The sequence below is a fragment of the Mycteria americana genome, chromosome 5 (assembly GCF_035582795.1).
Source record: "Mycteria americana isolate JAX WOST 10 ecotype Jacksonville Zoo and Gardens chromosome 5, USCA_MyAme_1.0, whole genome shotgun sequence".
In the NCBI taxonomy this organism is placed as follows: Eukaryota; Metazoa; Chordata; class Aves; order Ciconiiformes; family Ciconiidae; genus Mycteria; species Mycteria americana.
In genome coordinates, this window is record NC_134369.1 from 56,902,319 (window position 1) to 56,915,826 (window position 13,508).

At 47.1% G+C, this 13,508-nt stretch overlaps 1 protein-coding gene across 1 annotated transcript in view; it reads right to left on the bottom strand.

The window, feature by feature from the left end:
• Positions 1-13,164, bottom strand: part of PRIMA1 (proline rich membrane anchor 1) — a 56,351-nt gene extending 43,187 nt beyond the window's left edge. The window contains exons 1-2 of the mRNA XM_075503497.1: positions 12,952-13,164; positions 6,477-6,627 (exon numbers count right to left, since the gene is read on the bottom strand). Coding sequence (XP_075359612.1) covers positions 6,477-6,627; positions 12,952-13,044 — 244 coding nt within the window. The 5' untranslated portion in view covers positions 13,045-13,164. The remainder of the gene's footprint in view (positions 1-6,476; positions 6,628-12,951) is intronic.
• Between the last annotated feature and the right edge of the window lie 344 nt (positions 13,165-13,508).

The window sequence follows — 13,508 nt, forward strand, 5'->3', positions numbered from 1 at the left end:
TGAGGCAGGAAATCTAATCATTGCATTTCTGATTTAGGTGGGTGAATTCTGCCTAAATCCCATCTTGGACACTTAATGATTTGGTTCACTGTGCTAACAGAGAAGGTAGTGTCTGTGATGTGAAAACAACACAATGGGGACCTGGACTAGACTCTGCATGTGCCGTCATCCATGACTTCAGGCTGTGGGGCTGGATTTCAATTTAGATTTGAAAGCCTCAAGTTCTTAGAGTCACAATCCTCCAGTAAAATGAAAGTGTATGTGGGAGAAGACAAGAATTGAATTTTGGTTTTGCTTTGTAAATTATAAACAATGCTCTCACACAAGACTGTAATTCACAGTATGACAGCTGTGTTACCAAAACTGAAAGGGCTTCCCTGTTTCAGCGTTCTGCTTGCATTTAAAAAAAATCACTGTCTAGACCAGACTTGTGGTAAAACAATATTCTCTCACAGTAGCTGTCATTACCATAAATGTCTTTGTGTAGGAGACAATATGCCCCCTGCCATTTTGGTGCTACTGTAGTTCTCTTCCGTTACTGTTCAGTTTTGGTAGTCGCTATGTCATATGAAGTATGGAGGAAAACATCTTCCCCATATTATAAAACAAAACCACTCCCATCTGTTTGCTAACAATTCCTTTGGGCATCAGCACTTGGGAGAAGTTAATCAAAGACTCCTCAAGTGTGCCCAAATATCTCAAAACTACTCAGAACTGGTCCTTCTGGCAGAAGGGTGGTAGGTAAATGCTGGTCCTGCCAGCTGAGCCCTTAGGGTCAGAACTGCATTTGCAGAAGCTGTTTGGAAACGTGCAAAGCACTCCCACGACAAAAGGCCTACCCAAAGGGAAACTTAAAGTCAGAGCTCTCTGAGATGCTCAACCCATATTGCAGCAGCTACACCAGACTGCCCGCAGCAAATTCTTTGGCACCGCATGTTTTAAAACATGTGGTGGTCTCCAGGAGGATTTCAATTCAGTTTGCAATCACAACCTCCCCTCAACTCCTGGGGGACGATCATAGACCTCTGCCAAGGACAAAAGTCCTTTTGGCATTGCGTAGGCAAGGACATCAACGTCTATACCCATGTAGCACCAGAAGCGATGTGGTGAGCATCAGGACCATGCTCAGCTCTCCTGCTTGAATGGCCATGCGGAGACTGCTCAGCAGGAAGCTCAAACTCATTCGCTGGATCCACACGGGGTCACCCTGTCCATTCTACCACCAAGATTTAGGTCATAGAAAAGCCTAAGCAAAAACCATTCCTTATTCTTTTATGTCCCAGAGCCATACGGTTTTTATTTCTATAACAAGTTCCTGCTGTGAAAGACGATGTTGTTAATAGTCAGCAAGCCAAATCTGCAAATTTTAGTTGCTTTAAAATCTACTCAATGTTTAAGAAGTTCCAGACTGTTCCTGTACTTCAGATTCCTGCCTATATACACACATTGTGACCATCTGTCCTAAAAGATCCGAATGTCCTTAGCTTTCCTACTTGCACTGAAGGGACCCTGCACACTTTTTGAAATTAAGCTATACATCTGTGCTCATACAGTTGCCAAAAAGTTGCACCCTTCCTGCAGTTGGTAATTTTTATTTTGGCATTTTCAGCAGCCCAAATAATTAGTTAATTAGATGCACTATCTCCAAAGATAAAGGAAAAGATTTCACCTTGAAAAACAAAATCATACAATTACAGCCTGGAGATTAGAGTCCTCTGCAGTGATGTCATTCACTTTGGCTTTGCACTGACTTGATCTTGCTTTATCTCAACTGATAGCTCAGGGCAAACTTTCACTGAGGTCAGGAGCTGTAAAGACCTCACTGTGTACCTATGTGCAAGCGTCCAACGAGTCAGAGGTTGGTTCCCATATCCAGACTCAGCTGTACTAGTACAGCTTGTAATGATCTTGGATAAAAACTTGTATTTAAGTTTCCTTCTCTAAATTTTGACTGAAGCAATGTTTGACTGGACACACCCATCATCCAGAGAGGGGATGGCAGTACCATGGACTCCTCACCCAACACAGGAGACGGGTAGAGCAGAGACAGCAAATGTCCCTAACCAGCAAGTGAAGAGTTCATGCTGAACATCCTTACTCTTCCCTGTACAATTTTGAAGAAGTCACTTCTGAAATGTTTTTTCCTCAAACCTTACACAGGTTAAAACTGATACTGACTGCAGTGTATGTCTAGCTTTAAGCCTTCCTGTTTTGAAAGCCTAGCTTCTGCTTCCAAACAAAGTCCTTCCTTCTTTGCAATGCCCCTGGAGAAACCTGCATGCTCACAAAGTATTTAAGGGTTGACAACAGCAGCATTTTAGATTTTGAAGGGTCAACATCATTTGAACTAGCTTAATCTCATGGGTCTGTGAAGCTGGGTTAGAAATGCTGCCTAAACAAGTACTCCATCCACCTTGCCTTAGTCCTGGCTGAAATCCAGAGACAAGGAGGAAAGCAGACGGGGGGAAAAAAAGAAACAGTTAATTAAAGGCCAGGTTCTGAACATCTCTATCTCCTTCAGGTCATTATAGCCACATCTAGGGAACACACTCAATTTCATTGAAAGTTCCCCCTTTCCTTTCTGCCAGCATCTAAGCTTAGTTGGTCCCTCAAAGCCTCATGAGCTTTCCCTTCACTTCATCAACAAGCAGTTTTCTAGGCACGGGTTAAAAAGCAGGCTGCTGCTTGCATAAGGAGAGTTACTGTGGAAACATCAATATGCCAGACCTTCTGGAGGAACCACAACTGGCTCAGCAACCATGTCTCTTGACAGTCCCCATCACGTTGTCACACAGTCCCCACCATCCTAGTTACTTCTAACACAGGCTGGAGCCCCTCTCCTTGAAGACCCTCAGTAAGATACACATCTATACCAAATAAGACAGCAGTATCTCGGTGGGACGCCAACAAACTGCATCTGGAATGAAGCTCAGTAAACTCAAAACTGAAATGCTCCATGTGTCTCACTTCTTTACAGAAGGAGACAAGGCTGAACTAGCAATATTGAGAGAGCCAGCATACACAGGGACCAGCGTGGCTGATCCTAGCCTTCATTCAGATACCGTAAAGCAGATAGATTCACTGGGGCAGACCAGGAGTCCTCTGCTCAGCGAAGAGGAGGCACATGGATATGCTGCCATAAGGGAATGTCCCATGACAGCTGCAGAGCAGATGCACTGAAGGCAAGAACAGGGGTTGGAAGGGACATCGGAAACGCCAGTGGTCTGTGTGAAGGAGTTAGAAATGTGGGAGAAGGAGGCCTGGTGTCATGGCTGAAGGAGGACAAAAGCAGTGTATGTTTTCTACCCTGGAGCCTGGAGTTCTGATGGCAGAAGCATTCTCTGAATTCACCAGTCCATAATTTTGTTGTCCATATTTGGAAATATATGGGCCACATGATCTAATTTAATCTCCCATATTCATATTGTTGAACAAATGATGCGCCTCTTCAGGGTGCACTGAAATACACCCCACACATTCCTGTTGTAAATACATGACTATAACAGTGAGGTGTCTCCGAAAGCCTGGAAAGTTGGTGTTTCTACCACCGCTCATGTATTTAGACTGACTGCTAAGTTGTCTGTGATTTTACTCATTTTCTGTGGAGGAAATTAGCTTATTGTCCTTCACAGTAAAAACAACATTTACCAGTTATTATACGTGCATTCTGGAATTCACAACGTTTAACAGATTTTGTATAAATCTATCTGCAGGAAGCAGCGCTAAAGATTTGTCGCTGGATCAACCTGTCAATATCGAAATGTCTAAAGAGACACTAAATGCACTGTAATTGTTCCTGAAAGTCCTCAGTTGTCCTCAAGCACAATACAAACCTTTCAGGGAGTAATTCAGCTGCTCAAAACAGTTATCCAGTGCAATCCCATACATCCAAGTAGGGTTTGCAAAACACTCAGGTGGGTGTTAGAGAGATAGAGAGAGAGACAGAACACAAAGAGGGTCCCCTGCTTTTCCATAGCAGCAGCTGGAGACCAGACAGGACATGTCAAAGAGGCTAGATGGCTTCATTTAGCAGATAACTGAGCTGTCAGTGTCTGTAGTAACTGGATGGACAGGAATTTTGTATCTATTGGCTTTAATCATCAGGCCCAAACCACAGTAGCTGCTTTAGAAGGTTGTAGAGATGGTCTAAACCTCCAACAACATTCAGCTTGATTGCAAAAAGAGCTTTTAAGGAGGCTGCAGCCTTTTGTGGCTCACAAAGCTCTGAGAGCAATGCCAGCATCTTTATGAAGTGCCTTAAGGCGCAGACACTGTACCTTGTAAAGGTAAAAAACTCGCAGCTCCTGGGGTGCTGCTTTTTTGCAGAGGTCTTTCCAGTACTTAACTTCAGTCACTTAAAAAGTGAAAAGTGCAAGTCTAGCATCAACTACTTAATAATAGCTTGCCTTGTCCATTTATTGCGCTCTCCTCTGAATGCTGTTTAAAAGCGGTGTCTATAACATCAATATTTAACCACGAGGCTTGCTCATTCTCACAAGGATGGGGATTGCTGTGCACGTGGGCTAAATCACAGTGCCTAGACAGCTGATAATAATGAAAGCATCTTTCAAGATGAGGCACTTGATTGCTACTCTAAAGCTTACTGGTGAAAGGAATGTGTAATCTATTTTTTTTTATTGCATTTGAAATGAAATAACTTGTTTAAATATGAGTCATCTGGATTTATATAGCTCATTTTTAGAACTGGGTTAGCACCTGGCAATCCAGCCTGAGTAAGCATCAGGCTATCCCAGTCGCAAGCCCATTTGATTTCTCTTTCCTCTTTTTGCAACGTGTGACAGACTTCTTTTTTTCTGATACGATTTCCTTCCCGCTTCAGAGGAGACAAATCCACGCGCTCAGGCCAGCTGCCTGACGGCAGCCCGGGGAGGGGAAGCAGCCTGGCAGCCGTGCCCTCCCCGCGGCGCAGCTGAGCCGCAGGGCTGGTCCCTGTGCCGACACTGCTCTGCCACGTCTCCTGTGGGTACGAGCAGCTCCCTCAGGGCAACGGGGTACCCCAGGTACAAGAAAACAGAGTGGCAAAGTACTTTATTTTCTGACTGTGAGACAAAGATCAAGGGAATTTTCAATATTACTGGCCATGACATTTTCCTGAAAATTGAAAGAGAAAAAAACCCTTCATCCCTGATTTCCAAGCTCTCTTTCTACTTCCTTTCCCAAGTGTTTCACTGTTGGTTTTTTCCTGCCTTTGCCTTAAATTTCTGCAGTGTGGCACAAATACGAAGCACGCTCCTGGCAGAAAACACTGCAAAATTCTGCCTGTCCTCTGCCTGGCTAAAAGCTGTGCAGAAGCCTTCTTCATGTCTTCTGCACATCTGGGCATGGTGCTGATAAAGACAAACAGTCAAATGATGCTACCTAATGATTTCTTTTCCCTTAGGGGAAGCGCTGAGAAGGATACTAGATACACTTTGCAACACTGTTCCTAGGGGAGTTTATCTAAGCAGGGAGAAGAATTAACAGCCAGCCTTTTAGGGAGAGACAGATTTGTGAAAATACAGAAGCGTTAAGGAGATTTGCTGGAATACCAAACACCTGGGACCTAAAAGTGTCTGCACAGGGTCCAGCCCATGTCCCTGCACCCAGCTAGCGCAGGTAGCACCCGCGAGCTCTGTCCCACTGCGGAGGGACTGCCTCTCCAAGGACCACCGGCACAGCTATCGCTCTCCAGAAAGGATCTGTGTGCCAAGGATCACAGGAATACTGATGCGGAAGGAAGCTGGCAGAGCTAGCCAGCAAGAACTGCAGGCACAAGGTGTGCCGCACATGGGGATGCACGGCTGGAAATTAGGAGGAGCTTGGATGGGGTGGATAAGGCTTGGGAGCAGTGATTTGTATGAAGAGAAATAGGTGAGTCTTAGCCTGTATGTGCCGTAGTGGGAAAACTGCTCACTTGCCATTAACTCCTGACACGCCTCTGACTTTTGTTACAGTTGTAAGCAATTTAAAACCAGCGAGCCTGACCCACTGCTGTGGTAAACCAGTAGAGCTCTGGTGTCTCGAAGACAGCCAAACCTGCAGGATGGTCTAGGCAGAGCGTTTGAATTTTTGCCTGCTTATAAATTAATTTGCCTTGGAGCACCCAGACCTCCAAGCTGCACACCTGGCGAAACAGGAGGTCATGCAACTCAAGGGGAAGCACAGCGCTACATCTCTGTAGGAAAGCATTTCCCAGGGCTAGGGCATTAGGGAACCATTGAAAGCTAGGGAATCATATATAATACAATGAAAGGAGGGAATTTCTCTGGCTTTCCTCCAAAAGCCAAGCATTATTCACTGATCAGAAAATGGATCTCCATCTCTACTGAGAATATTTTTTCCTCCATTTGCTAAGTGGAAAATGACAAACGAGCTAGCTGTGCCCTCTCCCACATCCTTTCTCCTTCTGTCTGTCCAGGCGTCCCCGTCGCTTCGCCCTCCCTCAGTGCACCACAACCATACCAGTGGCTACTTACTCGGCACCGCTAGCAACCTTGGGGGCGGTGGAGGTGGAGGAGGCGGTGGTAACGGTGGAGGTGGCCTGCACTGGCAAATTTGCTGGCAGCTCTCTGTGACTTTCTCTGCTACAGGCTTGGAGCATGACTTCTGAGGCTCACCCTGAGTGATCTGTGAAGAAACAAGTCATTGCATGAGCAGCAGAAACAGTGAAAACTGATTTTCCATGAATGAGTTTCTTGGACCTGAGTACCCAAGCGGCACCTCAGACCTGTAGTGAGAACTGAGCTCATGTTCCTCACTATGGCCACTACAAGGAGGTCTCTTCCCTACATGGTCCCAATTTTTTATTTTTTTACTTAACACAATATCTTCAAGACCTCTTTCCCTCTGTCAAATTTGGTTGAAATTAGCCAGCTGGTTTCTGAGTTATTATGGGGTAAGGAGAAGGCAGCTAGTGGCAGACAATATGATTGTGTAAGCCTTCTTTCCTTAGGAAAGCCATCTAGCAGCATGCATTATTCACAGGGTCATTGCTGCAAGCCAAAGAGAGCTAATAAAAATGACAGGACAGTTAGGGTCAGGATTATGTTCATTTTCCTTATGGCAGAACTGAAAGCCAGAAGAGATCTCTCCTCTGCTTTGCCAGCCTTGCTTTGATGTTCAGAGAGCATTTCACGGAGTGTTTCACTTCCCACCAAGAGGAGAGGGAGCCCACATTTTACTCATCAGCGGACCATAGCAATGACACGGTCAAAATGGAAATGCCACAAACTGTGACTGGTAGCCTCCGTAACATGCAGCGTCAGCTAGTAATAAAGCTGAAGATGAGGCACTGCAGAACCCAACAGTAGGCACTGCAGAACCCAAGTGGAGGCATCACTTGGCCATGGACAATGGTTTAGCCAGTATTGGTATACAATATATTCAGTAGCTTGATCTAGTCATGACAAGGGCCATTTATTAACAGCTTATTTTTCTTACCATCAGTAATATTTACATAACTAGAGATTTAAGGAATATTCAGAAAAATTCCTAATCTAATGCTACGAAATGAAGAGGAGTAAGTCTCTAATGAAAAGGAAATTTGCTGAACATCGCAGGAGCTTCTGAGAGGTGTTAACTTCAGTGGTCTCTAAGCCAGCTCTTTTTAAATAGACTGATACTCAGATGGAAAATACCGGATACAATTTTAAGGCGAGAAAGCCTAGAAGATGAATAAGCATGTTCTCTAACAAGCACTTTGAATGTAGGATTAGGAGACCACCTGGGACAGACTTGTGTCTTGCTGAAGGTAAGGATAGTTATACAAGTATAACAGTTATTCAACTGTTGCCTTCTACAGTTTGGTCTTGGGTGGGTTATTGTCCTAATAGTTTTGGCCTAACATCATCTTCTTTAGTTAGCTCTTTTCCATGACATGTTGGTCATTACACAGAGGATGTCTCGTGCCATGCTTTCTGCCCTGTTTTAGGCAGGCCTCTTCTGCCTCCCTGCCTGTCCCTGGGGTCACCCAGCATTGCCTTCTCCCCGCTCTTCTCTCCTGCCCAAGCTTTGCTTGCCTTCCCCTGCCAGCTCTGGGCACACAGTCTGTCTCCTCTCCCCTTTCAACCCTAGCCCACAGCCCACAGCACGGCCAGCAAGCTTCTCCCACCACCCACAGCTGGACACCAAGGGTGCTGTGCTGCCTCTTGGCTGCAGGAAAGCTGTACACAGTCATTTCATGTATTTCTGGCCAAAAAGAGAGACGTGGCTAATTAAAACAACATCCCTGCACAAAGGACATGTTCACATGCGTAGGAGGTTTCTAAATGCAGAAGGATGCATTACTCTGGCCTCGGGGAAATGGAGGTAGGGCTCTGTTGATTAAATATTATAGAGAGGGAGGAAAGAATACAAGAGGCTACGTGTAGCCGAGTTGGAAGGATGGCTTGGCACAGCACAAGTCAGAAGGCTCAGTTCTTTAAACAGCTTGTCAAAATCTATTACTAAACATAGGGAAAAACAAATTCATCACACGTGCTTTCCAACTTTCCCCTTCACCATCAGGTAACGGTAAGAGGATGGTTAAAGACCATCCCAGACAGCTTCCAGGAACTTACACAAACTCTCTGAATGCTCTAATGAATCAAAGTGACTCGGGTTCGTAATCCCTCATGGCTGGTAATAAATCTGTCTGCTAAGCAGGCTTATTTATTTTTCAAGTAAGTGATCACAGGCAGCAGCAGATCCTCTATGCCGTTTCAGCTCTTCCAATGCTCTTCACAGGCTGGGCTGGGGTATTAGGGACTCTCCCAAGAGGAGCCCCGTAGGACGAGTGCCCGCTCCATGTGGTGGCCGTGGCACACCTGGGGTATCTCCTAGTTGTACTGGTGTGACATTTACTGTGCTGACAGAGGAGGTAGGGTAACATCTCTCCAGTGGCCCCAGCAGCTGATTAGGAAGCAACTATTAACTCCTTGCTACAATTACCATCCTCTACCTAGTTCCCCAGTTGCTGAATCCTACGGCTCGCTACAGTCTTGCAGGAGCCAGTGCAATGGGGGACGACAGAGACAGGGAAGAATAACATTGAGCAGACTTGGAGCCAGCTTCCTTTGCAGACCAGAAGCAGCTTTGTGTATATAAGTCTGAAGACGGTGCTGGTATGGAAAAGCTACATTGACTTATTGCTCTAACTTAATATCAACCAGAACCAAAGGCTTGCTCTGTCTTTTTTTAGAACTATTGACTGCTTTTAAATCCCTGGAGGCTCTCCTACCTTAGGCTGGTAATAGAGTGACCTCAGAAATCAGTGGATATTTTTCTCAATTACTTTGCAGACAAGATTAACCCTATACATGCCCAGCCACTGCCTGCTCCTGTGTACTTTAAAAATATTATTGGGGGGGGGTGGGGGGGGAGTTGCTTTGTCTCTCAATACCTTAGTCTGAACCCTTATCAAAATTCCCCACAATCATTTTTAAATGGTCAGGAAAGAACTGACATTTAAAAGCATGGGCTTTATCACCTATTTGTTTCCCTTCTCTTGTCACTCAGTAAAATATCTGGTCGTTAGAAGATACCTGTAGGAACACAGATATTACCTTGCCAGGGGTTTGTCTTAGAGGGTTAGTTTAAAATAACAAAGATATTGTAAGTTGACTGAAATCTGGCAGGAAAAGGAAAGAAAGACCTGAATCAAGGTTGAGGGCCTTGCGGAGGAGAGAAATAGTCAAGGACTGCTGCAAGAAGATTAACTAATAGTAGCAAGATAGAATTAAGAAAAAAAGAAAATACATTTGGCTACTTTTCAAGGAAAAAAAAATCCCACTGTTGATGTCTATTAGTCTTCTTATGAAAGGAATGAAGGCTATTACTTGCGTCTTCTAAAGGTAAGCAGAACAAATCACTAGAAAATATGCTTTAGGGAACAATCTTGCTCTGGCAGAGGATGATGAAATAAATTACTCCATGTTTCTTTCTTACTGTCTGCAATTCAAGGTAAGCTGCCTTTACAGGAGATGGCAGGAGAAAAAAGGCATGTTAAAAGAGCCTAATCTTTCTCTGGCCAGGTCTGCTAATTCGAGTCCGGTCTCAAACTTGTTTGTTCTGCCGGACGCTACCACAGCCCTAGAATGGCTTTGGAAGCACTTCGCAAATAATGACTAGCCAGATCCCCCCCGGGCTACCAGACAGTTCAGGGCACAGATGTTTGCTTGGCAAGGAGTCATCTCCGGAGATGGACCACACAGGGCTTGCTCCCTAGTTGTTACTTCTGCACCTTCCAGCTGTTCCTCCAGGTGCTGGAGGTGCCATGAACATGTGTCTCCTCGGCCTGTCTAAAACTTGGTTGCTTGTTTGGCATGAGGCTTTCTTAACACACTCAGCAGTTGGCCAGTTTGGACATATATGTTGCCTGACTTCAACCTGATGATTTTTTTGCCCTGCTCTGAAAATACATATAGTTGTCTTTATGGATTTGTGCATTTGATGTGAACATGCTTTGCAAAAAAGACAAATTTTAAATATTCATGGAAATTAAAATCTGATCCACAAATGTCCAGGGAAAGGCAAACAGAAAGTGGTAACTGGTGGTTTCCTTTTGCAGTCTCTTTGTTGAAGTTCGTGCCTGTGACATATTTCTTTTTAATCCAAGATTTCCTTCAGAAACAGTGGTCCTAGTCCTGCTTTGCATAGAGTGGAAGAATAAATTTGCATGTGGTCAGAGCTGTTTAGTATTTCAGTAGAGTCCCATGGGGTTGCAGCAGTCCACGAGCACGCTCTACAGAGTGGGATGGGAAAAGAGGATTAATACAGTCCCCAGAGGGTGGCCCTCTTGTGACTTTTTGAATCAGGTAAAAGGAGGAAAGCTTGAAAAGAAGTGTGCAGTTGACTGAAAAGGCACAGAGACCTCTAAAAGCCTGCTGATGTGGCAAGAGCTTTGTCTCTTGGAAGCAGTCTACAGAGATGAGATCTCAACACTGCTGCGTAAATCCTAGGACGGCTCTGCATAATTCACATCAGAGTTAATCCAGATACATGTTTATGAAACCAGAAAAAACGTGACCCTGCTATTTATCATGACACTTACTGCTCTTTTTTTTAATTATGTCAAAAGCCTCAGACAGAATCGTCCCTTCCTTCTTGTCACAGTGCTGGCTACGATGCTAATAAGAAAAGATTGTGGGGTTTGGTTTGGTTTTCATTTTTTTTTTTTAATAAGATAAATGCTTCTCCTCTGATTAGCATCTGACTGATTCTCTTAAGTGCCTCAAGGCAGGGCCTGAGGAGGGAATGCAAAGATGTGGGAGGGAAGGCCATGCCACACATAAGTCATCGCACAGACGAATGGGTGAAGAGGGGCTGGGAGAAGAGACGTGAGAAAACACGTTGGCTGCTATAGATGGAGCAGGGGCAGGGGAGCGACGTGATGGGACATTACTGAATGAGTCGTGGAGAGTACGGCTTGCGAGACTTTGAAGATAAGAGCAAGGATTATGACTCAACATGGGGAAGGGAGTGATGGGAGGGATTCAAAGATGAGGCAGTTGTGGTCACGGGAAGGCCGGCATGCTGGTGAGCACTCCACACCTGCCCTTCCCATTGGTACCTGCTGATGGGAGCCTTAGATACATCCTAGTTTTGGGGGAGCTGGAAGAAAGCTTGAGTATGAGCAGATCGATTGATTGCCCTTCCACAGAACAGCAGGCAATAGCACAAGTACAGCTGATGAATGGGACAACAAAACTTCCAAATTACTGCAAGGGAAGGCTGGGCCCCTTGGCTTTTGCATTTCTCAGAGCCTGTTTCAATTCTTGTAAATGTAATTATTTTTGAAAGATGGGCTTAGATCATCTGAGTAGTTTGCCAGAAAGATGTTTATGCAAGTTTTTTTTTGTCTGCCTGATTGACTGAGTGATTACAGCGGAGAGGTTGCAGAAGGCATCTCTTTTTACACAGTTGTGCTTCCCTTAAATATGCAGTTACAGTTTTAACTTAAGCTTAGCTACCTGAATACTTGAGCAGGACAGCAGGAAGGTAGCGCTGGCAGAGATTTTTATGACGGGAGCATTGGTTTAAAGGAGGTTGTTTTTGTTGTATTTCTGTTCATTTTAATCTGTAAGGAGCACAAATCCTCTTTGTCATTCACGGCAAGAGACAAGATGCTAAAACAAACAACATCTCTCTTTAATCTCTTGGGAGTCACTAAGTTTAGAACAGGGAGCAAAAGACGTGGAGTCCCCACTGTGTTTTCTCCAAGAAAGAAACTGTAATTGTTCTGTTCTTGAACGGCACTTGGCTGGCTCATCAATCACTCTTCTGAAGACATATATTATAAATAAACTTTAAAATATCGAAGTGACGCATTTGAGTTGAGCTTTGCTGCCGTTCTGATTCTCCGAACTGGATGGGCGCTCTCCCTCACCGTATACTAATTTCTTCCAGTCCACCCTGCTGGTCACCCCACATTACAATCAAGGTCACACAACATCACAGCGTCGGAGTTGGCAAAAGCAGGTTCAGCCCTTTACCCAGAGAATCCTCAATTCGCAACCGACATCGAAAACCCACGGCACATCGTTACCAAAATTAGACTGCCGGAGCTTCGCTCAGTGCATCGCTTCTTTCTGTGCATCTTGCCACCTACGGCAAAATGCGCTTACAGCCCCTCCGGCTGCCGGCGCGCCGAAGAAAGTCAACTACATCTGGCTGAGCCAGCCCCAGCGAGTTCAGCGCGGCCGGGGCCGCGGGCCGGCCGCCCACCCCGCACACGCTCCGTCCCGCAGCAGCCGGCAAGGGAGAGCAGCGGCTCTCCCCGCTCCGGGGGCCGCCTGCGCGACCGCCGCCCCGCCACCGCCCGCCCGCGGCAGCCCCCTCCCCTCCCCGCAGCGCCGGGCGCCGGCCGGGGGCTCTGCCTGCCGCCCCGCGCCCCGCGCCCGGCCCCGCGCCCCCCGCCCCTGCATGCGGGCGTGCGGGCGCGGCGCAGCTCCGGGCAGGCTCGGGCGGCCCTACCTGGACGGAGCCCCAGAGCGGGTGGAGGGCACAGTGCAGCAGCAGGGAGGGCCAGCAGCAGCGGAGCAGCCCCAGCAGCTCCCGGAGCAGCATCCCTCCTGGGCGGGCGGGCGGGGGCGCGGGCTCCGGGCGACCTGGGGAGGGAGCAGAGCGAGCCGGCAGCAGAGGCGTTGGCTCGCACCCATTCCCGGAGCGCGACTGTCCCAACTTTAATTCTGGAGGGGAGGGAGGGAAAGAGGGAGGGAAGGAGCGGGGGGAGGGAGGCAGGGAGATGGGCGGGTGGGGAGGGGAAAGGGTGGTCGGGAAAACCCAGCGCCCTGCGAGTCCCGGCTCCCTCAGCGGGGAGACGTGCCTCCACCCCCGCCCTGCCTGCCTCGCTCCCTCCCTGCGCGCTCCGCCGGCTCCCCCTCCCCGGGATGCTCCGCCGGCCGCCGCCGGCAGCCTGCCCGCGCCGGGAGCTCCCCGGCCGGCGCTCACCGCTGAGCCCGGGGCTCCCTCACACCCCCGGGGAGGAGCGGGCGGCGGAAAAAGTTTGGAGCCGGGCGCGGGGGTAGAGG